Raw genomic sequence first — 26,936 nt, forward strand, 5'->3', positions numbered from 1 at the left:
TGCAAATTAATCCTTAGTAAATTGGCACATTGCAAAATCGCATCTTTTCTTTTAAAAAAAAAAACAGCATATCAGCCAGAATCGACCTTTAGTAAATTTCCCCAATGAGTTCATAAGCACTATGAGACTGTAACTTTTTTTCAGACCCAAAGTGAAAACATCGGCTTCACATCATTCCCAGTTTGCTGTGCCAGGATTACCAAGCTTGCAGAGAAGATCATGGCCATGTGTGACGCGGAGCAGCCTAGATTGCATAGATATCAAGGTAACTACTAAAATGTATACCTTTATCGTCAGCTTGTGCCTGCAAATACCAATGGTGCCTTACTCCTCTGTGTGTGTGCTTTTACCGTGCATGCATGGAGGCTACTGTTTCCAGGGAGCACAGCATGTAGCACATTTGCTTCCGCATGGTTCTGGGGAGTTTATTACACAATAGTAGGGTACTCATCATACTTTCCTCCAGATGCTAGAGCAAATAAGAGACTAGTAACACTGGCCCTGATTCAGAGATGTACGCAGATGCCTTGTGTCCACTGGAGGTGACTCGAGATCAGTCACTTGTGTACAGACATCGGATGCAGATTGGTCAGTTATCAAGCTTCTGAGTAATCCATTGATTGTGTAGCATGGCTTTCTGAAGTAAGACGCCAGAGCCATTTTAACTGCATATGTGACTGCAGTTGCAAGCAGCGACACACTCCTGAAATGGACTCGACAGGCATGCATGTAAGTCACTGCTCCCCCATTACCTCCCACAAATGGTCCATTATTGTCCATAACTTTGCGAATAAATCCTCACTGTGACCGCCATCACAGGACCATGGTGGCACATTCTCAGTGTGACCCAGCTGCATGTGCAGTGTGAAAATATTGCTTCACTGTGTACAACATCGACTTTGCGTCCAACTCTGTATCAGGCCCACTGAAAATACAATACGGCAACGTCTAGTGCTTAGAAAATAACATGTAATGCAGTGGAACACACCGATACATGTTTTCCTCTCATTAGCCATAATGGTATTGGGCTGCTGGAGAGTCTGGACATAGAGTGTATTCAGGAGTGCCGAGAGAAAGTGGGGAATGGGTACTAATTACTCTGATCCAAGCTTCTTGGAGGAGACCAGGTACGCCAACAAAAACCCACTTCTTACCTATCAGCGGCAGCAGCCTCTTTCCGTAGCCTAGAATAAGTTGATGTCTGTTGGACTGCGTTGGGTCCAGAGATTGCATGATGTCTACTGTATGTGTGTGGAGGAGAGATTATAATGATCACACATTTTGCTTTCTATGGGGCCGTGTTCACACCTCCACAAATAGCCCACATCCCCCACAGTACACGGGCCTGGCCATGCTCTCTACGGCCCTGGGTAGATTGGTATTTCTCTAACGTCCTAGTGGATGCTGGGGACTCCGAAAGGACCATGGGGAATAGCGGCTCCGCAGGAGACTGGGCACAAAAGTAAAAGCTTTAGGACTACCTGGTGTGCACTGGCTCCTCCCCCTATGACCCTCCTCCAAGCCTCAGTTAGATTTTTGTGCCCGAACGAGAAGGGTGCATACTAAGGGGCTCTCCTGAGCTGCTTAGAGTAAAAGTTTAAAGTAGGTTTTTTATTTTCAGTGAGACCTGCTGGCAACAGGCTCACTGCACCGAGGGACTAAGGGGAGAAGAAGCGAACTCACCTGCGTGCAGAGTGGATTGGGCTTCTTAGGCTACTGGACATTAGCTCCAGAGGGACGATCACAGGCCCAGCCATGGATGGGTCCCAGAGCCGCGCCGCCGGCCCCCTTACAGAGCCAGAAGACTGAAGAGGTCCGGAAAATCGGCGGCAGAAGACGTCCTGTCTTCAATAAGGAAGCGCACAGCACCGCAGCTGTGCGCCATTGCTCTCAGCACACTTCACACTCCGGTCACTGAGGGTGCAGGGCGCTGGGGGGGGGCGCCCTGAGACGCAATAAAAACACCTTTTTTGGCAAAAAATACATCACATATAGCTCCTGGGCTATATGGATGCATTTAACCCCTGCCAATTTTTCCATAAAAAAGCGGGAGAAAGGCCGCCGAGAAGGGGGCGGAGCCTATCTCCTCAGCACATTGGCGCCATTTTTTCCTCACAGCTCCGTTGGAGGAAGGCTCCCTGACTCTCCCCTGCAGTCCTGAACTACAGAAACAGGGTAAAACAAGAGAGGGGGGGCACTAATTTGGCAGATAAATATATACAGCAGCTATATCAGGGAAAAACACTTATACAGTATAAGGTTATCCCTATATACTGTATATATATAGCGCTCTGGTGTGTGCTGGCAAACTCTCCCTCTGTCTCCCCAAAGGGCTAGTGGGGTCCTGTCCTCTGTCAGAGCATTCCCTGTGTGTGTGCTGTGTGTCGGTACGTTGTGTCGACATGTATGAGGAGGAAGGAGGCGGAGCAATTGCCTGTGTTAGTGATGTCACCCCCTAGGGAGTCGACACCTGACTGGATGGTCTTATGGAAAGAATTACGTGATAGTGTCAGCACTTTACAAAAGACTGTTGACGACATGAGACAGCCGGCAAATCAGTTAATACCTGTACAGGCGTCTCAAACACCGTCAGGGGCTCTAAAACGCCCGTTACCTCAGGTCGATACAGACACTGACACTGACTCCAGTGTCGACGGTGAGGAAACAAACGTATTTTCCAGTAGGGCCACACGTTACATGATCACGGCAATGAAGGAGGTTTTGAACATTTCTGATACTACAAGTACCACAAAAAAGGGTATTATGTGGGGTGTGAAAAAACTACCCGTAGTTTTTCCTGAATCAGATGAATTAAATGAGGTGTGTGATGAAGCGTGGGTTTCCCCCGATAAAAAACTGCTAATTTCTAAAAAATTATTGGCATTATACCCTTTCCCGCCAGAGGTTAGGGCACGTTGGGAAACACCCCCTAGGGTAGATAAGGCGCTCACACGCTTATCAAAACAAGTGGCGTTACCGTCTCCTGATACGGCCGCCCTCAAGGAACCAGCTGATAGGAAGCTGGAAAATATCCTAAAAAGTATATACACACATACTGGTATTATACTGCGACCAGCAATCGCCTCAGCCTGGATGTGCAGTGCTGGGGTGGCTTGGTCGGATTCCCTGACTGAAAATATTGATACCCTGGACAGGGACAATATATTATTGACTATAGAGCATTTAAAGGATGCATTTCTATATATGCGAGATGCACAGAGGGATATTTGCACTCTGGCATCAAGAGTAAGTGCGCTGTCCATTTCTGCCAGAAGAGGGTTATGGACGCGACAGTGGTCAGGTGATGCGGATTCCAAACGGCATATGGAAGTATTGCCGTATAAAGGGGAGGAGTTATTTGGGGTCGGTCTACCGGACCTGGTGGCCACGGCAACGGCTGGGAAATCCACCTTTTTACCCCAGGTCACCTCTCAGCAGAAAAAGATACCGTCTTTTCAGGCTCAGTCCTTTCGTCCCCATAAGGGCAAGCGGGCAAAAGGCCCCGGGGCAGAGGAAGGGGAAAAAGACTGCAGCAGACAGCCTCTTCCCACGAACAGAAGCCCTCCCCCGCTTCTGCCAAGTCCTCAGCATGACGCTGGGGCCTTACAAGCGGACTCAGGCACGGTGGGGGCCCGTCTCAAGAATTTCAGCGCGCAGTGGGCTCACTCGCAAGTGGACCCCTGGATCCTGCAGGTAGTATCTCAGGGGTACAAATTGGAATTCGAGACGTCTCCCCCTCGCCGGTTCCTGAAGTCTGCGTTACCAACGTCTCCCCCCGACAGGGAGGCAGTATTGGAAGCCATTCACAAGCTGTATTCCCAGCAGGTGATAATCAAGGTACCCCTCCTACAACAGGGAAAGGGGTATTATTCCACGCTGTTTGTGGTACCGAAGCCGGACGGCTCGGTGAGACCCATTTTAAATCTGAAATCCTTGAACACTTACATAAAAAGGTTCAAGTTCAAGATTGAGTCACTCAGAGCAGTGATAGCGAACCTGGAAGAAGGGGACTATATGGTGTCTCTGGACATCAAGGATGCTTACCTCCATGTCCCAATTTGCCCTTCTCACCAAAGGTACCTCAGGTTTGTGGTACAGAACTGTCACTATCAGTTTCAGACGCTGCCGTTTGGATTGTCCACGGCACCCCGGGTCTTTACCAAGGTAATGGCCGAAATGATGATTCTTCTTCGAAGAAAAGGCGTCTTAATTATCCCTTACTTGGACGATCTCCTGATAAGGGCAAGGTCCAGAGAACAGTTAGAGGTCGGAGTAGCACTATCTCAAGTAGTACTACGACAGCACGGATGGATTCTAAATATTCCAAAATCGCAGCTGATTCCGACGACACGTCTGCTGTTCCTAGGGATGATTCTGAACACAGTACAGAAAAAGGTGTTTCTCCCGGAGGAGAAAGCAAGGGAGTTATCCGACCTAGTCAGGAACCTCCTAAGACCAGGCCAAGTGTCAGTGCATCAATGCACAAGGGTCCTGGGAAAGATGGTGGCTTCTTACGAAGCGATTCCATTCGGCAGATTCCACGCAAGAACTTTTCAGTGGGATCTGCTGGACAAATGGTCCGGATCGCATCTTCAAATGCATCAGCGGATAACCCTGTCTCCAAGGACAAGGGTGTCTCTCCTGTGGTGGTTACAGAGTGCACATCTCCTAGAGGGCCGCAAATTCGGCATTCAGGATTGGGTCCTGGTGACCACGGATGCCAGCCTGAGAGGCTGGGGAGCAGTCACACAGGGAAAAAATTTCCAGGGCTTGTGGTCAAGCATGGAAACGTCACTTCACATAAATATCCTGGAACTAAGGGCCATTTACAATGCCCTAAGTCAGGCAAGGCCTCTGCTTCAGGGTCAGCCGGTGTTGATCCAGTCGGACAACATCACGGCAGTCGCCCACGTAAACAGACAGGGCGGCACAAGATGCAGGAGGGCAATGACGGAAGTTGCAAGGATTCTTCGCTGGGCGGAAAATCATGTGATAGCACTGTCAGCAGTGTTCATTCCGGGAGTGGACAACTGGGAAGCAGACTTCCTCAGCAGACACGATCTTCACCCGGGGGAGTGGGGACTTCACCCAGAAGTCTTCCACATGATTGTGAACCGTTGGGAAAAACCAAAGGTGGACATGATGGCGTCCCGCCTCAACAAAAAACTGGACAGATATTGCTCCAGGTCAAGGGACCCTCAGGCAATAGCTGTGGACGCTCTGGTAACACCGTGGGTGTACCAGTCAGTATATGTGTTCCCTCCTCTGCCTCTCATACCCAAGGTACTGAGAATCATAAGAAGGAGAGGTGTAAAGACTATACTCGTGGCTCCGGATTGGCCAAGAAGGACTTGGTACCCGGAAATTCAAGAGATGCTCACGGAAGACCCGTGGCCTCTACCTCTAAGAAAGGACCTGCTCCAGCAGGGACCATGTCTGTTCCAAGACTTACCGCGGCTGCGTCTGACGGCATGGCGGTTGAACGCCGGATCCTGAAGGAAAAAGGCATTCCGGATGAAGTTATCCCTACCCTGATCAAAGCCAGGAAGGATGTAACTGTGCAACATTATCACCGTATTTGGCGTAAATATGTTGCGTGGTGTGAGGCCAGGAAGGCCCCTACAGAGGAATTTCAACTGGGTCGATTCCTGCATTTCCTGCAAACAGGACTGTCTATGGGCCTCAAATTAGGGTCCATTAAGGTTCAAATTTCGGCCCTGTCAATATTCTTCCAAAAAGAACTAGCTTCAGTTCCTGAAGTTCAGACGTTTGTCAAGGGGGTACTGCATATACAGCCTCCTTTTGTGCCTCCAGTGGCACCTTGGGATCTCAATGTAGTTTTGGGATTCCTAAAATCACATTGGTTTGAACCACTCACCACTGTGGACTTAAAATATCTCACATGGAAAGTGGTAATGCTGTTAGCCCTGGCTTCAGCCAGGCGTGTATCAGAATTGGCGGCTTTATCCTATAAAAGCCCTTACCTAATTTTTCATACGGACAGGGCAGAATTGAGGACTCGTCCTCAATTTCTCCCTAAGGTGGTTTCAGCATTTCACTTAAACCAGCCTATTGTGGTGCCTGCGGCTACTAGGGACTTGGAGGATTCCAAGTTGCTGGACGTAGTCAGGGCCCTGAAAATATATGTTTCCAGGACGGCTGGAGTCAGAAAATCTGACTCGCTGTTTATCCTGTATGCACCCAACAAGCTGGGTGCCCCTGCTTCTAAGCAGACGATTGCTCGTTGGATTTGTAGTACAATTCAGCTTGCACATTCTGTGGCAGGCCTGCCACAGCCAAAATCTGTAAAAGCCCATTCCACACGGAAAGTGGGCTCATCTTGGGCGGCTGCCCGAGGGGTCTCGGCTTTACAACTTTGCCGAGCAGCTACTTGGTCAGGGGCAAATACGTTTGCAAAATTCTACAAATTTGATACCCTGGCTGAGGAGGACCTGGAGTTCTCTCATTCGGTGCTGCAGAGTCATCCGCACTCTCCCGCCCGTTTGGGAGCTTTGGTATAATCCCCATGGTCCTTTCGGAGTCCCCAGCATCCACTAGGACGTTAGAGAAAATAAGAATTTACTTACCGATAATTCTATTTCTCATAGTCCGTAGTGGATGCTGGGCGCCCATCCCAAGTGCGGATTGTCTGCAATACTTGTACATAGTTATTGTTACAAAAATCGGGTTATTATTGTTGTGAGCCATCTTTTCAGAGGCTCCTCTGTTATCATGCTGTTAACTGGGTTCAAATCACAAGTTGTACGGTGTGATTGGTGTGGCTGGTATGAGTCTTACCCGGGATTCAAAATCCTTCCTTATTGTGTACGCTCGTCCGGGCACAGTCTCCTAACTGAGGCTTGGAGGAGGGTCATAGGGGGAGGAGCCAGTGCACACCAGGTAGTTTTAAAGCTTTTACTTTTGTGCCCAGTCTCCTGCAGAGCCGCTATTCCCCATGGTCCTTTCGGAGTCCCCAGCATCCACTACGGACTATGAGAAATAGAATTATCGGTAAGTAAATTCTTATTTTTACAACTTCTAGACTAGGCTGGTGTAATAGTTTTATATGCTAGACACTGGGTAAGGCAAGAAGTCAAGCCATTCAGTACAGGAATAGACATGCCGTGCACACCTTATGTCTGCCTGATACTTGTTATTGACCCAGACTGTTTGACCTTGATGATTACCTGTTGCCCATGGACCTCAGCCTATTTACATAATGCCCTCTTGCCTGCCGCCTGACCAGATCTTGGACTATTACTCTGCTTGTAGCCAGCTCCAACTCTTTGCCTATCCCTAGATTACACTTCTGCATCAGGCCTTATCTGTTATCATGCTGACCCCAGTTCTCCTGTTGTTGTTCTACCCAAACCTCATTGCGAGGGTCCCTGGTAAAGACAACCCCCATAAGACTTCACTTCCCCGGGCTCAGTAATGTCGAAACTTGAGTGGCTATGTTAGAACCTGATCTAATTGGTGAGTTTTCCCAATAATTGCATTACAACTTTGATTATATAAGCAATGGTGTCCAAAATTAACAATGTGTGGATGTACTACTTACTGTATATCATGATATGTGGGGGCAGTGTTTATATTATCAGGAGGCAATGCAGTCATACTGCAATGATACTATAGTGTTGAAGGAGAGTCGTCAGTGTTATCCTCCCCCTGGCCCTATGCATACCTCCCAACATGACCCTCTCCACGAGGGACAGAATGCTCTGCTCCTGGACTTCCCTCTTAATTTATGATTGCCCTCACCTGTGGTGAAACACCAGTCTTATCTATTAACCTGTTTAAAACAGGTGTCGGCAATTCTAAATTAAAATAAAAGTCCAGAAGCAGAGCATTCAGTGGTGGTGTCTTGAGCTACATCAGTCCAGTCACAGTGGTGGTGTCCTCTGCTGCCATATGTCCAGTGCTGCTGTATAAGTCCAGTCCAGTGGTGTTGTGTTGTGCTGCATCAGTCCTGTGGTTTTCCCTATTGCATTACAACTTTGATTATATAAGCAATGGTGTCCAAAATTAACAATGTGTGGATGCACTACTTACTGTATATAATGATATGTGGGGGGCAGTGTTTATATAATCAGGAGGCAATGCAGTCATACTGCAATGATACTATAGTGTTGAAGGAGGGTCGTCAATGTTATCCTCCCCCTGGCTCTATACATACCTCCCAACATGACCCTCTCCTGGAGGGACAGAATGCTCTGCTCCTGGACTTCCCGCTTAATGTATGATTGGTGTCACCTGTGCTGAAACACCTTTATTATCCATTAACCCGTTCACAGGTGCAGACAATCATAAATTAAGAAAAAAGTCCAGAATCAGAGCATTTTGTCCCTCCTGGAGAGGGTCATGTTGGGAGGTATGCCTATGTCATTTTGTTTCTAACATTTTACTAATTTTGGAGCATACTAATCCATAGATGGCTTTCTTACAGTAATGCTGTTTTATATATACAGTATGTGTAGAAGGGAATGGCACTCTGGAAACAGTTTAAATGTATAAACTGCAACATTTCGGGTCTGCTCAGGACCCATTATCAAACTATACAAAGGTTCATTCAAAGATATCTTTTGTCCATCTGTCCAAGGAATACTGTTTCAGACCTGCCACCCATCTCCAGATACGGCATTTTAAAAGGAAAAGTGACCGGAGCCGGGAGTTAGGGAGCACTTTCACAGGAACATACAAAGGACAGTTGTGGTAAACACATAGCTATGTTTGATGCCTAATCTAGAAAGCATGCTTTATAACTAACCTGCATAGAAGCTGATTCGAAGCTTGTCTGATTGTTTTATGCTGAAAGAAGCTATACAAGCAGTTGCTATTCTAAATAAAACTGCTTAATAATAACAGCTTATATATGCTTGCACTGCTATTGGAAAAATGCATGCTGCAGCAAAATTGCTTTAATTACTAATGAAAAGCATTGCATTGGAAATGCACAGGAAAACTGCTAATATTTCTGTATGAACTATATCAAATCCGTTATGCATAGTACTCTTTGTATTGCTTGATGCCCGAAATAAGGTTGTAATAGTAAAGCATTCTGGATTTGTTTCTAATCAACTGTGTATAAATTCACCTGAAGTTCTGTTTGAAGCAGAAAGCAAACAGAAATTGATTTAGTTACCAAGTGTTTATTGGCAATTATCTCCTTATTGAGCCACCTGGAGATCGATTTGAAACAATATTTATATAAAGGAAACAGTGTTATAAATATTGGTTACTTTGGGACGAGGTTTCTGTATACAAAAATTGTTCATGGAAACTTGATGTCTTTGTGTGGAGATATTAGAAGTGAAGTGCAGCATTTTAGCAGGATGCAGTTAATATGCCCGCTGTCGGGATCCTGACATTCAGGAGGCTGACACCGGAATTCTGACAGCCAGTGAAATATCTACGCCAGGAATCCCAACAAATGCGGGGAATTTCCACTCTGTCGGTGGGTCCATGCCACTAACCGAGTGGGAATATAACCTTGGCGAGCAAAGCAAGCCCCTGGGCCCGATGCGTGGCAAGCGCGCTTGCAGCCGGGATTCTGGCAGACGTGATGCTGCTGTCGGTATACTGACAGCCGGCATCCCGTCTGCCGGTAACACATACCAGACCCATTTTAGCAAGCGTATAGGAGTCTCACTTTGTCTGCCCAAGTAGGATTATGGTGGTCATTCCGAGTTGATCGCTAGCTGCCGTTGTTTGCAGCGCAGCGATCAGGCTATAAATCGTCACTTCTGCGCATGCGGCTCAATGCACACGCGCGACATACTTTCACAAAAGCATATGCAGTTTTACACAAGGTCTAGCAACGCTTTTCAGTCGCACTGCTGGCCGCAGAGTGATTGACAGGAAGTGGGTGTTTCTGGGTGGCAACTGACCATTTTCGGGGAGTGTGTGTGAAAATGCAGGCGTGTCAGATAAAAACGTAGGAGTGGTGGGCGTAGCTTAGCAGCAGAGCAAGGAGGCTGTGTCACGACTGAGCTCCTGCTTGCCTCCTACTAAAAAGACCCAGTGTGGGTGGCTACCCACACAGCTTAGGCATAGTCTGCTCCCTCAAGTGTACCTGGGCCGGGTGGGGTGGTCTGCGGAGCCGGCGGGTGCCTCCTGCTCCCGTGCGGGTTGCGGCCCACCCACCCATCTGAAGCCGGGGCCTTGATTTCGCCAGGGACCCGGACCGGAAGTGTGGCGTCCAGATCCTGCGGACACCGAAGAGGCCGTCGCTCACCCTCCCCCATACCCGCACCTGTCCTCCGCTTGCTGGGCTGGCGGCTCCCCTGCGGCTGCGCTGCCTGGAGCGGTGATCCGACGATCGTCGCGGACGCGGCGGGCCTGGGACCGGGAGACCGCGCATTCAGACCCTCTCTCCTCCCGGGTCGCGAGCCGCCGCCAAAGCTGAGGTACTTCTCACCCTCTCCACCAACGAATCGGCTCGCTCCAGGGGCTCCGGGTGTCTCGGCCCTGCAAGTGAGTCCAGCGCCATCTTGACTGAGGGCTGCATACCCATACTGCAGGGAACGGGGCTGTTGGGAATCGGAGCTCTGGTTCCCTGCACCCCCCCCCCCTCCAAATTGAAGTGATCTGCCTTGGCTTCCCTAGTGCCCTACCTCAAAGGGGGATCCTCTCAGAGATTTGCTGTCCCCAGTTACACTCTGGAGACTCCCTATCTGTCCTCATAGCGGCGGCCATTTTACCTTGCAGCATATAGTATTCGCACAGAGGCTGTGATTTCACACGGCAGCCTGGCTGATACTACTCCACACTACTACAATACCTGCACATCCAGGGCTGTTGTTGTACCCTTGCTGCACATATCCTTCGGTGCTTTCTGCCGGCTATTTGTACCCTCTGATTGATAACTGCAGGCTCGTTTCACAGCCTACACGGCTCTCCCCATTGCAGCGCTAACGCCTTGAATTATGTTCCTGCTCTATGCCATGACCCCCTGAACCACCCGCATACTATGGGGCATGGTGGCTGATGGCGTGGCCTGGGTCGCTCTTAACGCAGCGGGAGCTCTACAAGTCGGGCTTGGAGTGTTGCTGATCCACCTATGTGACGTCTCTTTGTTCACTGTATGTTATTTTGAAAACCGTCTACAGATGGGGAAAACTAAGAAAGGGGGGGGGGGGGGCCATCGTCGACAGCTAAGAAATCTGGTGACAAGTCTCTACAATCTAATTTGTTTCGTTATCTCCAACCGGACATAGAGAGTGAGGACACTCGCTCATCATCTTCTGTTTCTGGCTCTCCCGTCGACTCTGGAGCAATGGCAGGTGTCAACCCTGCACCGTTGGACAAAGAATCTGAGGCCTATATGGCTGATGTCTTGACCTATCTGCGTTCACTTCCTACGAAGAAGGATCTGCCCACCAAAAGAGACTTCCTGGAGTTGGAACAAAAGATACGTGACACGGTTAAATCTGAGATCTCCGTGCTTCAGGCAGACATCTCCCAAATATCCCACCGAGTTTCGGACATAGAAGACCACGTCGATGAAGTGTCTTTGTTTCAGCGGAAGCTTTGTGATACTGTTGCACTTCAGTTCAAGAATTGAAGGCGCTGTGGCGCCGACAGGACGACCATGACAACAGAGGCCGGATAAACAATTTACGCGTCAGGGGGTTGCCAGAAGATGTACAGGGGTCGGGGATAGCGGACGCCCTCACTAAATTATTTAATGAGATCTTGGATGAGAAACCGGACAATACCATATTGTTTGATAGGGCTCATCGTCCGAAAGGTCTTTCCTCTGAAGCTCCCAGAGACGTTATATGTCGCCTTCACTATTATCATATTAAAGAGGAGATACTTAATAAAGCCCGCAAATTAGATCGATTGCTGTTCGATGACAGTGTGATTCAGATCTTCCCAGATTTGTCCTGGTATACACTTCAGCAACGCAGGTCCCTCAAGCCCCTGACAGAGGCTCTTAAGGAGAAGGGCATAAGATTCCGATGGGGCTTTCCTGTTAGTATACAAGCCACCTTTGAGGGAAGACAGGTTGTCCTGCACACGCCGGATGATTTGGACAAATTTTGCTCTGCACTGTCGATACCTAAGCCTGCATTACCGGATTGGACTCAGTCTTATCACCGATTTGATCCTCCGACACCTCCAGCCCCACGGCCATCCTGGACGCCGGTTGGTAACCGGAAACGGGGTTCGACTCGGCCATCTCCAACTCATGGCGAGTCTGGGACCTGAGTTATACAAATTTCCTTTTCATTGATATAAAATGGTCGGTCACAGGCTGGTTTTGATTGGCTCTGCCCGGTCCTCGGATGTCCTGTTGAGCCAATTCTGGACCTTCATGCTAGGCCATTGCTCCTCCTACGCTCCGGAGTTTTTGCTTTAAAGTTAATCCATTCCGTGATGTTGCCTTTTCTTGTTTACGCCCCTTCCCTCTCCCAGGCATTCTTGTTGTGTGGATTTGTTGCATTCTATGGCCTTCTATAAGCCTTTTTTATTTTTCAAATGTTTATGAAAAGATACTTGTTCCCGCTGCGTTTACTGTAACACGGGGGGACTGCTTTATGTATAATACTGAAGTCAGCTGATTTACTCTTGAGTCCCCCCTAGTTTTGTGCTGTTCTATTAGTGTTCCCAGGTTGTGTCGCTGCTACCGTGCCCCAGTTGGGTCAGGCCGCCTGCCTGTTTTGGCTCTTAAGTCGTGGGTATAACCTCCCTACGACTTAACGGCGGTAAAGTGAATATGCTACAAGATGTATTACTATTGTCATATAGTTCTATGCTCTTTTTATTGGTTTCTCTTCTTGTGTCCTTTTTCTCGCTCTTTCTTTCTTTCCTCTTTCCCTTGGCCTCTCCGCCTAACACCGTTGCAGCCCGATGTACCCACGGCGACTGGACCCAGTGCCTACCTCGCATTTATGGTGAGTCCATGTTACCTTTTATTACTCACAGTAAGGAGCACATCCAGCCTTCTCCATGCCCTCTGACCTTAGGCTCTGTTCCTTCTGTCACGATCCGGGTATCTGGACGCCATTTCTTACCCATCAGATGCCTCCTAAGGTTGGCTCAGCGCTCCAGGACCGGATCCCATCTGTTATCCTGATGTGTACATTCCTGTATCCTCTCCTGTCACTCTGGGACGCTGTCACAGTAAACGCCATATTACACCTGGCATGGCGTCTCCCGCGGCCTCCGCCGCCGTCCCTGAACTTCTGCATGCAGAGTGTCTGAGTGGCGATTACGTCAGCCGCGGCCTCCGCTGTGTCCGCGTGGTTGGATGTGCATCTGTCAGCCTGGCGCCTCCTGTCTCCGGTGGCCGGCGCCGCCATTACTGTTTTCATTACCACATGGATTACAAACCAAACTTCCCTCCAAGTGTCTGCATGGGCGCAGCCATCTTGGATTCTGTCAGCTGATCATTTCCACCAATCTGTTCTCAGTATTGATAATCTGCATAATTGCCTAGCCAATCCCTTCCTTGCTGCAGGTATAAATACACTGTGCCTGAGCAAGGAAGGCGTCAGTGCTTTGGTTGTCAAACCTAGTTCCTGTTTGTCTCTCTCCTGTGATTGTCTTCCAGGTTCCAGCTCCTGTCTCAAGACTTCCACCATAGAGACCCGCACCAGCATTCCACCTGCGGTGTAGCCTGACTCTCCCATCCATTGTGGATTCATCTGTTTCCAGCTACAACATTACCTGCTTCCAGCTCAGCTTCCAGCAGAGTACAGCTTTCCTTAAAGGGCCGGTGTCCTTTCTACACTTTACCACTCTCCACCGGTATTATTATTTCTCCGCTCTCAAGTTCTACATTTCAGTTCATATTTCATCGCTCCCAAGTTCATTTATTATTTAACTGGTTCCAGCCAGTATCCACTCCGTGCTAACAACAGTCTGGTTCCAGCCAGTATCCACAGCAGCTGTTTTATCTTCAGCAACCCAGCTTTTCCTGGAACACCAGCTGGCACAATCCTGGGTTATCTCCATTGCTACAGTCGGGCCTGGTAAGGACTTTCCATCTAGAAGATCATAAGAACTATCTCACACTACCAGTGCCCTGTGGCTCCTGCCATCCTGTAGTACCCAGGAACTGTATTTATTCTTTGCTGACTTTTACGTTTTCTTTTACTGCTGCTGTGTTGCGGAGTTGTCATAATAAACATCATTGACTTTTATCCAAGTTGTCGTGGTCACGCCTTCGGGCAGTTATTATTCATGTTACTTACATGTCCAGGGGTCTGATACAACCTCCCAGGTTCCGGTACATCTCAGCCCCTACAACTGAGGCTGCCTCCCGTCAGCTCAGGCCCTCAGTTGTGACAGTAAGCACTGACCTAATGAATCCAGCCGGAGACCAGGATCAAGCGGCCAGGCCTATGCAAGAACTGGCAGCCCGACTAGAACATCAGGAGGCTGCACAGGGCCACATCATCCGCTGTCTCCAGGATCTCTCTACTCGGCTGGATGGGATTCAGACAACTCTCCGTGGATCAGGCGCGTCTGGTGCGTCAACCACAGTGACTCCAGCTATAACCCCACCCACCTTACCCATTTCTGCTCCACGTCTTCATCTTCCAACGCCAGCAAAATTTGACGGATCTCCAAGATTCTGCAGGGGATTTCTCAACCAGTGTGAGATTCAGTTTGAGCTACAACCTGGCAATTTTCCCAGTGACCGTACAAAAATTGCCTACATTATTTCTCTTCTCAGTGGCTCAGCCCTTGATTGGGCATCACCGTTATGGGAGAGGTCCGACACCCTGCTATCTTCCTACACTGCCTTCGTGTCAACATTCAGGCGCATCTTCGACGAGCCAGGCCGGGTAACCTCAGCTTCATCCGAGATTCTCCGTTTACGCCAGGGGTCACGTACTGTAGGACAATATCTGATACAGTTCCAGATCCTGGCATCCGAACTGGCATGGAACGACGAGGCCCTGTATGCTGCATTCTGGCATGGCTTATCTGAGCGTATTAAAGATGAGTTAGCTACCAGAGACTTACCTTCTAAGTTAGAGGAGCTAATCTCACTCTGCACGAAAGTTGATTTACGTTTCAGAGAGAGAGCAACTGAGCGTGGAAGATCATCTGCTCCAAAATCTTCTGCTCCTCCTCCTCGTCAACTGTCACCATCTAAAGATGAGCCCATGCAACTTGGCCGTTCCCGTTTAACTCCTGCTGAGCGCCGAAGACGTCTCTCCGAGTTTCTCTGTCTCTATTGTGCAGCTCCGTCTCACACCATTAATGCCTGTCCCAAACGTCCGGGAAACTCCAAATCCTAGCTCGCCAAGGAGAGGGCCGGCTAGGAGTAATGATCTCCTCTCCATCTCCTCAAGATTGTAATCTCCCAGTCTCGCTTCAAGTTGCTCAACGTTATCGGAACGTCATTGCCCTCCTTGATTCCGGAGCAGCTGGGAACTTTATTACCGAAGCCTATGTTAAACGGTGGTCCCTACCCACCGAGAGACTTTCTTCGTCCATTTCTTTAACTGCCGTGGATGGCAGCAAAATTTTTGATGCAGTTATTTCTTTAAGGACTCTACCAGTTCGTCTGAGAGTGGGAGTTCTTCATTCCGAACTTATTTCTTTTTTAGTGATTCCAAGAGCCACACATCCTGTGGTCCTGGGCCTTCCATGGCTCCGTCTTCACAATCCTACAATTGATTGGACGACTACGCAAATCCTGGCATGGGGTTCCTCCTGTGCTGAGACATGTTTGTTTAAAGTATTGCCTGTCTGTTCTTCCTCCCCCAGGTCGTCTGATGTTCCACCTCCTCCATATCAAGATTTCACGGATGTGTTCAGTAAAGCTTCTGCTGATATCCTTCCTCCTCATAGAGAATGGGACTGTCCGATTGATCTCGTTCCAGGGAAGGTTCCACCTCAAGGCCGAACTTATCCGTTGTCTCTGCCTGAGACGCATTCTATGGAGGAATATATTAAAGAGAACCTAGCAAAGGGGTTCATTCGACCTTCTTCTTCTCCAGCCGGCGCAGGCTTCTTTTTTGTAAAAAAGAAAGATGGTGGTCTGCGGCCGTGCATCGACTACAGAGGTTTGAACGACATTACCATCAAGAACCGTTATCCTTTACCCCTGATTACTGAGCTCTTTGACAGAGTTAGCGGAGCTACCATCTTTACAAAGCTGGACTTGCGAGGTGCATACAATCTCATCCGGATCCGTGAGGGTGACGAGTGGAAGACCGCCTTTAACACCCGTGACGGACATTATGAGTACCTCGTCATGCCCTTCGGATTGAGCAATGCTCCAGCTGTCTTCCAGCATTTTGTCAATGAGATCTTCAGAGACATTCTATACCGTCATGTCGTGGTCTATCTAGACGATATCCTCATTTTTGCCAACGATTTAGAGGAACATCGTTTTTGGGTTAAAGAGGTTCTGTCCTGTCTCCGTGTCAATCATCTCTATTGCAAATTAGAAAAATGCGTCTTTGAAGTCAAGTCCATTCCGTTTCTAGGGTACATTGTGTCCGGTTCCGGACTAGAGATGGATCCTGAGAAACTACAAGCAATCCAAAATTGGCCGGTACCCTTAACCCTCAAAGGGGTCCAGAGGTTCTTAGGGTTCGCCAACTATTACCGAAAGTTTATATGAGACTTTTCCACCATTGTGGCGCCTATTACTGCTTTCACTAAGAAGGGTGCTAACCCGTCCAAGTGGTCTGAAGAAGCCATGCAAGCATTTCATCTTTTAAAACAAAGGTTCATCTCTGCGCCTGTTCTGAAACAGCCTGACATCGACTCTCCTTTCATCTTAGAGGTGGATGCCTCCTCCGTTGGAGTAGGAGCGGTGTTATCTCAGAGGGCTAAAGATGGCCATTTACACCCTTGCAGTTTCTTCTCCCGGAAGTTCTCCCCAGCTGAGCGCAACTATGCCATTGGCGACCAGGAGTTGCTAGCCATCAAGCTCGCTCTAGAAGAGTGGAGGTATCTGTTGGAGGGAGCTTCTCATTCAATCACCATACTTACAGACCACAAGAACCTTTTATACCTGAAGGGCGCACAATGTCTCAACCCTCGTCAGGCCAGATGGGCACTTTTCTTTTCCAGGTTCGACTTTAAACTCCAGTTCTGTCCGGGCTCTCAGAATCGCAAGGCCGATGCCCTTTCCCGCTCATGGGAGCAAGAAAATGAGTCAGAGTCTTCAGACAAGCATCCTATTATAAATCCGTTGGCATTCTCCACGGTAGGGATGGACTCTACGCCCCCATCAGGGAAAAGTTTTGTGAAGCCGATGCTAAGGAAGAAGCTCATGCATTGGGCCCATGCTTCCCGTTTTGCCGGACATACAGGTATCCAAAAAACCCTGGAGTTTATCTCTAGGTCCTATTGGTGGCCAACTCTGAAAAAGGACGTCTTGGAGTTTATTGCATCTTGCCCAAAGTGTGCCCAACATAAAGTATCCCGCCAGTCGCCTGCGGGGCAACTGGTTCCACTATCCGTTCCCCGTCGACCATGGACCCACTTGTCGATGGATTTCATTACAGATTTACCCATGTGCAACAAGTTCAATACCATCTGGGTGGTAGTTGACCGGTTCACCAAGATGGCACACTTCATTCCTCTCACCGGTCTTCCGTCAGCTTCCAAGTTGGCTCAAGTATTCATACAAGAGATCTTCCGACTCCACGGTCTTCCTGAAGAAATTATCTCAGATCGAGGAGTTCAATTCACAGCCAAATTCTGGCGAAGTTTATGTCAAGTCCTCCAAGTCAAGCTAAAGTTTTCCACGGCTTACCATCCTCAGACCAATGGTCAAACCGAGAGGGTGAATCAGGACTTGGAGGCCTTCCTCCGCATCTATGTGTCCTCCTCTCAAGATGACTGGGTTCAATTACTTCCCTGGGCCGAGTTCTGTCATAACAACCAGTATCATTCTTCATCTGCTTCAACACCATTCTTCACTAACTTTGGATTCCACCCTAGAGTCCCTGAGTTCCAACCGCTTCCAGCAACTTCTGTTCCCGCAGTGGATATCACCTTGCATCAGTTTGCCAATATCTGGAAGAGCGTACGATCAGCTCTGCTCAAGGCATCGTTCAGGTACAAGAAGTTTGCGGATAAGAAGCGTCGAGCAGTTCCTGCTCTCAAGGTGGGTGATCGGGTATGGTTATCCACGAAGAATTTGAGGTTAAGAGTTCCCAGTATGAAGTTTGCACCTCGCTATATCGGTCCTTTCAAGATTGAACAAGTCATCAATCCTGTTGCTTACAGACTCCAGTTGCCTCCCTTCTTAAAAATACCCAGGACATTCCATGTTTCCCTGTTGAAACCACTGATCTTGAATCGGTTTCATTCCTCACTTCCTCCAACTCCGAAAGTCCAAACTCAACGAGGCGTTGAGTATGAAGTGGCCAAGATCCTGGACTCACGTCACCGTTACGGTCAACTACAATATCTTATTGACTGGAAGGGTTATGGTCCTGAGGAACGTTCATGGACCAATGCTTCTGATGTCCATGCTCCTGCCTTGGTCCGGAGATTCCATTCCAAGTTTCCTCAAAAGCCAAAGAAGTGTCCTGGGGCCACTCCTAAAGGGGGGGGTGCTGTCACGATCCGGGTATCTGGACGCCATTTCTTACCCATCAGATGCCTCCTAAGGTTGGCTCAGCGCTCCAGGACCGGATCCCATCTGTTATCCTGATGTGTACATTCCTGTATCCTCTCCTGTCACTCTGGGACGTTGTCACAGTAAACGCCATATTACACCTGGCATGGCGTCTCCCGCGGCCTCCGCCGCCGTCCCTGAACTTCTGCATGCAGAGTGTCTGAGTGGCGATTACGTCAGCCGCGGCCTCCGCTGTGTCCGCGTGGTTGGATGTGCATCTGTCAGCCTGGCGCCTCCTGTCTCCGGTGGCCGGCGCCGCCATTACTGTTTTCATTACCACATGGATTACAAACCAAACTTCCCTCCAAGTGTCTGCATGGGCGCAGCCATCTTGGATTCTGTCAGCTGATCATTTCCACCAATCTGTTCTCAGTATTGATAATCTGCATAATTGCCTAGCCAATCCCTTCCTTGCTGCAGGTATAAATACACTGTGCCTGAGCAAGGAAGGCGTCAGTGCTTTGGTTGTCAAACCTAGTTCCTGTTTGTCTCTCTCCTGTGATTGTCTTCCAGGTTCCAGCTCCTGTCTCAAGACTTCCACCATAGAGACCCGCACCAGCATTCCACCTGCGGTGTAGCCTGACTCTCCAATCCATTGTGGATTCATCTGTTTCCAGCTACAACATTACCTGCTTCCAGCTCAGCTTCCAGCAGAGTACAGCTTTCCTTAAAGGGCCGGTGTCCTTTCTACACTTTACCACTCTCCACCGGTATTATTATTTCTCCGCTCTCAAGTTCTACATTTCAGTTCATATTTCATCGCTCCCAAGTTCATTTATTATTTAACTGGTTCCAGCCAGTATCCACTCCGTGCTAACAACAGTCTGGTTCCAGCCAGTATCCACAGCAGCTGTTTTATCTTCAGCAACCCAGCTTTTCCTGGAACACCAGCTGGCACAATCCTGGGTTATCTCCATTGCTACAGTTGGGCCTGGTAAGGACTTTCCATCTAGAAGATCATAAGAACTATCTCACACTACCAGTGCCCTGTGGCTCCTGCCATCCTGTAGTACCCAGGAACTGTATTTATTCTTTGCTGACTTTTACGTTTTCTTTTACTGCTGCTGTGTTGCGGAGTTGTCATAATAAACATCATTGACTTTTATCCAAGTTGTCGTGGTCACGCCTTCGGGCAGTTATTATTCATGTTACTTACATGTCCAGGGGTCTGATACAACCTCCCAGGTTCCGGTACATCTCAGCCCCTACAACTGAGGCTGCCTCCCGTCAGCTCAGGCCCTCAGTTGTGACACCTTCAATGTGAAGGGACTTAATATCCCCGAAAAGAGGTCCACCTTGTTGCGGGAGCTATGGGCAGAGCGCATAGATATTGCTTTTCTCCAGGAGACCCATTTTAAGCGTCAAGCCTCCCCTAGGTTAGGTAATTATCATTATCCGCATGTGTTTTGTAACAATAATTCTGTCAGTAAGTCGTTGGGGGTCGCGGTCTTATTGACACGTCGGGTCCCGATTACAAATGTCTCTCACCTAATTTTAGAAGAAGGCCGGTGCCAGGTGGTTAAGTGTACGATATACAATCAGGTTTATACTCTAGTTAATATCTACGCTCCTAATCGACGTCAAAGACAGTTTTTTACCAAAATACTGCGACAGTTAGAACCTATTAAGGAAGGGCGACTGATTATGGGAGGTGACTTTAACTGGTCCTTGGACCCTGGGATGGATTGTTCTCCTTACCTAAATAGACGGCTGACTCGTGATCACCGTCGGGTGAGCCGACATCTTCGTGAGTTCCAGTTGATGGACTTATGGCGAACTCAACACCCGACTGGGAGGGACTATACCTTCTCTTCTCCTCACACTATGTACTCACGACCAGACTACTTCTTAGTGGAGCATAGATTTCTACACTTATTTCCTCCAAGTACAATTGGCCACATTACATGGTCAGATCATGCCCCGGTATATATTTGTTGCACTTTCCTCTGCCCCCACTACGCCATGGTCATGGAGGTTTAATGATTCATTGACTCGGGACCCCTGTTTGAAGGCTGAGCTCGTCTCCGCCATTTCAGATTATATTGCGACAAATGACACACCAGATGTTAGTGCAGTTACAATTTGGGAGGCACACAAATGTGTAATTCGAGGTAGATGTATACAGCTTGGCTCTCAGCTCAAGAGGGAGCGAGTGGCACAGAGGCTGCAACTCATTGACCGAATAGCTTCTTTAGAGGCCACACACCAGTCCTCCCTTGATACAGAGACTTTTCGGGAACTGACCGAGGCCCGCCAAGCCCTTAATAAATTTTTATGGGATAAAACTAAATTAGGAATGACTAAGTGTCGCCATACATTTTATTTATGGGGCAACAAACCTGGTGCTATGCTCGCGAGGGCGTTACGGGCCCAGAGATTGCAGTCTTACGTTCGCTCCATCAATGGGCCGGGGGGACGTGCTGTATATACACTGCCTCAGATTGCACTTTCCTTCCAGAATTATTATGAGTCTCTTTAAAATCTTAGAACAGATCACACTCCCCAAGCCACCTCTGATTTGAAGGTGCTGATGCGGAGATATCTTGCGGAAGTTAACTTTCCAAGACTCTCTGCATCGGACCTGGATGCTTTAGACCAACCCTTTACTATAGAAGAGCTGGAAACAGCTTTAGCGGCTACACCGGCTGGGAAGAGCCCGTGCCCGGACGGCTTTCCGGTCGGGTATTATGAAACCTTTAAGCAATCTTTACTGCCGCTGTTCTTGAAGGCGTGCAATTCCATCTCTGCTGAGAAAGGCTTTTCTCCGCAGACCCTGGAAGCACATATAACAGTGATCCCAAAGGAAGGTAAGGACCCCACTCAGTGCTCGAGCTACCGACCCATTTCCTTACTAAACTGCGACATTAAACTCTTCGCTAAGCTGCTAGCGGGTCGTTTGGTCCGCCTTCTCCCGTCGGTGGTACATGGGGACCAGGTGGGATTTATACTTGGACGGGAAGCTAAAGATAATACTTCCAAAGTTATAGACCTTATCCACCTTGCTCAAAAAGGGTCCTCCCATACGGTCCTCCTGTCCACTGACGCAGAGAAGACCTTTGACAGGATAGACTGGCAGTTTATGGAGGGTCTCCTCGAGCATTTGGGCTTGGGTCTGACCTGCCTGAGTCGTATATTAACTCTTTATAAGTTACCATCAGCTAGGGTTCGTGTGAATGGTGCCCTTTCTGCTCCCTTCCTGATACGAAACGGGACAAGGCAGGGCTGCACCCTGTCCCCGCTCATATTTGTTCTCTGTATGGAGGCACTTGCGAGAGCGATTCGGGCCAATCCGAATATTCACGGAGTATGGGCTGGAGGGCGGGAGCATAAATTGTATGCGGACGATCTTTTGGCTATCTTATCGGACCCGTTGACTTCCCTTCCAGCTCTTATGCAGGAATTTGATAGGTTCAATTCGCTCTCTAACTTTAAGATAAACTTCACTAAGTCTGTCGCCTTGAACATTTCAACGCCCACACGGGTACTTGACAGAATTCGTGACTCGTTCCCGTTTCAACGGCATCCTGCTCAGCTAAAGTATCTGGGAGTTCTCTTGACTAAAGACCTCACTGATTTATACCGGGCAAATTTTCTGCCTTTACTTCTTAAGATTACTACAGATCTTAATAAATGGTCTTCACTCCATCTTACTTGGCTGGGTAGGATTAACACGATAAAGATGACAATTCTTCCTAAAGTTTTGTACCTACTGCAAACATTGCCCATAACAGTACCAACTTCCTTTTTCACGACGCTGCAGTCATCTGTTGGTCGTTTTATTTGGGGGAGGAGTGGACACCGACTCTCCCAATTCACATTGACCCGCACCCGTAGAGAGGGTGGTTTACAATTACCTCATTTTCTTAGTTATTATTATGCTGTGCATTTGGCCAGAGTTATTGAGATGTCTAGATCCCCATGTTCTAAACAATGGCCACTTATAGCGGAAGTAACAGTGGGTGCTCCTTCCCATATTCTCCCCTGGCTCAAAAAAATTCCACGCGTAACACATCCCACATTAGGCCCGACCCTTAAGATATGGACAAAATTTAGGTATTTGGACTCTTTTAGCCCAAGCCCTTCACTGCCGACACCCCTATTGTTTAATCCGGACCTACCCGCAAATCCCCTCTCCCTGTCTCCGTCGTCAGTATGGGCTGAGGCTGGCATTTCTCGTTTGAGTCATCTCATTGGTTCGGTGGGCTTCCATCCCTTCGCGGACCTGCAACGATCCCTTAGTCTACCGGCTCATTCTTTCTGGGCTTACCTACAAATTCGGCATTATGTAGCTGCAATGCAGGCTCGTTCGGTGTGATGGAAGCCGACGATTTTTGAGTCCTTTTGTCTCTCCGAGAATTTGCCACGTCACCTAATATCTCTACTGTACAGACAATGCCTTGTGAGATCTCCCACCCGTTCCCTGGCATTCGTTACGGCTTGGCATGAGGAACTGGGTAAAGAATTGACCACTGACCAATGGTCTCGCATTTTTCAGTTCACATTTGCTAGCTCACCCTCACTTCAAGTTTTGGAGACACAATACAAAGTGGTCTCGAGATGGTATAGATGCCCGGACCGGGTCCACCATATGTGTCCGAGTGTTCCAGACATCTGCTGGAGGTGTAGCCGGTCTCGCGGCACCCCCTACCATATCTGGTGGCAATGCCGGGTCTAGCCTCCTTTTGGCAACAAGTTAATTCTATTACTAGGCGTGTTACGGGACTCCCATTACCAGGGACACCTGAGTTTTGGTTACTTAATTTAATGGATCTCCCACTATCCCAGTTTAAAAATTCACTTCTGCAACATCTGATGAATGCAGCTAGGGCGACCATTTCCTGCTTCTGGAGATCTTCGGTGCAGCCTCCCATTGCCAGGTGGTTTCAAAGAATTGATCACTACATGGCAATGGAAATCATCTTCCGAACAATCCGCGTCTCGGTTCACAGCCGTCTGGTTTGACTGGCTGGAATTCAAAGGGACGCAGGAATACAAAACCTTTTTGCTGGTCTCTTCCCCTGCGACATCTTAGGGTTGTGATGGTGTTGGCGGTATATCCTTCTCTTTTCTCTTTCTCTCTTCTTTTTTTCTGTTTCTTCTTTCGATTTCTGGTATGCTCTGCTCTTTTTTTTCTTCTTTTTTCTCTTGTTTTTGTTACTTGAAGATATACAGTTTACTGCCTCAAGTCAAGTAGGCCAATGGTTTTATACATTGCTTTTGTCTTATAAATGTTAAGCCTACGACTGTTATGACAGCTTCTGCTATGATTATGCTTATATTTTATGCAATTTCTTCGAGCTGTGTACTGTTATTTCTTTACTAATAAAACACAATTTGCAAAACAAAAAAAACGTAGGAGTGGCTGGAGAAATGTAGGCGTGGCTGGGAGAACACAGGGCGTGTTCGTGACGTCAAAACAGGAACTAAATAGTCTGCAGTGATTGCAAGCTAGGAGTAGGTCTGAAGCAACTCTGAAGCTGCACAAAATTATTTTGTAGCCGCGCTGCGATCCTTTCGTTCGCACTTCTGCTAAGAATAATTAAATGTGTGTGTGTATATATATATATATATATATATATATATATATATATATATATATATATAAATAAATATATATAAATGCAAAAGCCCTCACTCACTCATTAATTCTCTTACTTCCCGATATGTTAGGAAACTGAAATTTAACATAGGTATTCTTAAGGTGAGAAATAGGAAAACTACGTAAATAGAATTTTAATAAACCTCCCATAAGGGGATGAAAAGAGGGTTGACATAATGATGTCATTACAAATGCGTGGCTTGCGTTGCTTGAACGATAACACCCAAGTGGACAATTGGATCAAAATTTGGATTGCACTTCCAGTGTGTAAAATTTCATAAACTACAAAAATGGTCCTGTCACTTTTTACCGTATCTGCTATGTGTGCTCCTCGGGTAACGCCAAGAACCATTAATATTAACTTCCATTAAGACATCGCAAATTTACATCTCTATAGATTTGCCAGATTATTAACACTTTTATATTTACAACCATGAAAATCAGAAACTCCCATGCGAAGAACGGGTAGAACAGATAGATAGAGAATAAAAAAGGAAAAAACTTTATTGATATATGGACAGCTAAAGTTGGGGAAGTAGTGAAAAAGACACTATTGTAATCATAATATATATATTTTGGTAGAACATAGCTGTTGTCGGGTTTAACATTGATAATTCATGTCCAGGTGACATATTTTATGCTTACTGTTTTAAATTATTTGATATTTTAATTTGGTTTAATAAACTTTCAAACATAACCTGCCATTGGTTTCTTTTTTTATTTGGTTTGTTTCAGAATTGGGCTGGCTTTTTTAGATGTGTTTTTCCCCCCGCAATTCGGGCCGTCCTATTCTTGAGGCTTCTCTTTATGGTAGACAATGATAATGACATGCCTACCTCCTAGAGAATGTTCTTCACTTGGCTGTATGTTGCGAAAGAGTTATTATTACCATAGAAAGGAAACTGTGGTCATCCACCACTATTGTCCAGGCCTTCTGTGTTGCCGAGATCACTATTGAGTTCTTTTTTCCTTAGAATTAACCAAACTGTTGATTTGCTTTTTTTTTTTTTCTGGATTTTTGCTTTTGGCAGACTAAGGATGGCCTATTTCGCTTGCATTGTTAGCTCCTTTGAATGCATGTTGTGAGTTCACAGCAACAGCTTCCAAATACAAATGCTAACTCTAGACCTCTTTCCTGCTTGATGACATAATGAAGGAATAGCCAACATCTGTCCATGAAACAGCTTTTGAGTCAATTGTCCAATTACTTTTGGTCTGTTGAAAAAGAGGGGCTACATATTAAACAGCTGTAATTCCTAAACCCTTCCTCCAGTTTGAATGTAAATACAGTCAAAGTAAACCTGATAGTCTGCACTTTAAAACCATATTATTATATCATTGTAACTTAAATGGATTTTGATAAACAGGCAAAATAACAAAAATTGTCAGTGAACAAATATATATGGACCACACTGTATATACTGATCAGTCATACCATTAAAACCACTGACAGGTAAAGTGAATAACATTGATTATCTGGTTACAATGCCCGCTGTCAAGGGGTGGGATATATTAGGCAGCAAGAGAACAGTCAGTTCTTGACATTGATCTGTTGGAAGGAAAAATGAACAAGCGTAAGATTTCAGTGACTTGGACAAGGGCCAAGTTGTGATGGCTAGATGACTGGGTCAGAGCATCTCCAAAACGTCCTGTTGGGTTTTCCCGGTACGCAGTGGTTTGTACCTACAAAAGTGATATAAGGAAGGACAACCAGTGAACTGGCAACAGGCTCATTGATGCATGTGGGGATTGAAGGTTAGCTCGTTTGGTCAGATCCCACAGGAGAGCAACTGTAGGACAAATTGCTGAAAAAGTTAATGCTGGTTATGGATAGAAATGTGTCGGGTTTGATGGAGGATGTCGCTAATGACGTATGGGAGGACACATCATCAGCGACATAGTGCATACACACCAGACGATATCGTGAATAGTGTGTCACAATTGGGCACATTGTAAATGATATCGTCTAGTGCAGGCATGTCAAACTCGCGGCCCCTAACACATACTTTTGCGGCCCGTTGGATACTATTGTCAAAACAGTTGAATGCGGTCCGTCACTGGCTGCTGCGAATGGAGCTCAGCTCCGTTCTGGAAGCATTTGTTCTACACATGTGCAGCAGCTATTCAGTGAGGGGATGTGGAAATGTCCACGGGGGGAGCAGCTGTGCCTGCCCGACTGGCTCTAGTGTTCAGAGCTCCACCAAGCTCTGCCTCCCCGCCACACTCTGCATGTCAGTGCCATGTTTGTGTGTGCCCGGCTGCCCGCAATTTACAGGACCTGGCAGGCAGAGGGGTTGGAGGCTGAAAAGACATAGTACACAGAGGGCTTGCGGGTGGAGGTAACAAAGGGGGCATGTGGCTGGACAGGAGGGACAGAAAGGGTCTGAAAGGGTCATACTTTCCACGTTTTCTCAGCTCACACTGATATGTGGTATTATTATTATTATATAGAGGAGAGGGGACTATACAGTGATATATGAGTGGGAATAACACAATTCCCAGCTCACACTGATATGTGGTATTATTATTATTATTATTATATAGAGGAGAGGGGACTATACAGTGATATATGAGGAGGAATAACACCGTTCCCAGCTCACACTGATATGTGGTATTATTATTATATAGAGGAGAGAGGACTATACAGTGATATATGAGGGGGAATAACAGTTCCCAGCTCACACTGATATGTGGTATTATTATTATTATTATATAGAGGAGAGAGGACTATAC

The 26,936-nt window shown here is 47.4% G+C and overlaps 1 protein-coding gene across 1 annotated transcript in view; it reads left to right on the forward strand.

The window, feature by feature from the left end:
• AKNAD1 (AKNA domain containing 1) overlaps positions 1-26,936 on the forward strand; it is a 568,892-nt gene that overhangs the window by 523,310 nt on the left and 18,646 nt on the right. The window contains exon 15 of the mRNA XM_063940155.1: positions 145-265. Coding sequence (XP_063796225.1) covers positions 145-265 — 121 coding nt within the window. The remainder of the gene's footprint in view (positions 1-144; positions 266-26,936) is intronic.

Source organism: Pseudophryne corroboree, chromosome 9 (assembly GCF_028390025.1).
Source record: "Pseudophryne corroboree isolate aPseCor3 chromosome 9, aPseCor3.hap2, whole genome shotgun sequence".
In the NCBI taxonomy this organism is placed as follows: Eukaryota; Metazoa; Chordata; class Amphibia; order Anura; family Myobatrachidae; genus Pseudophryne; species Pseudophryne corroboree.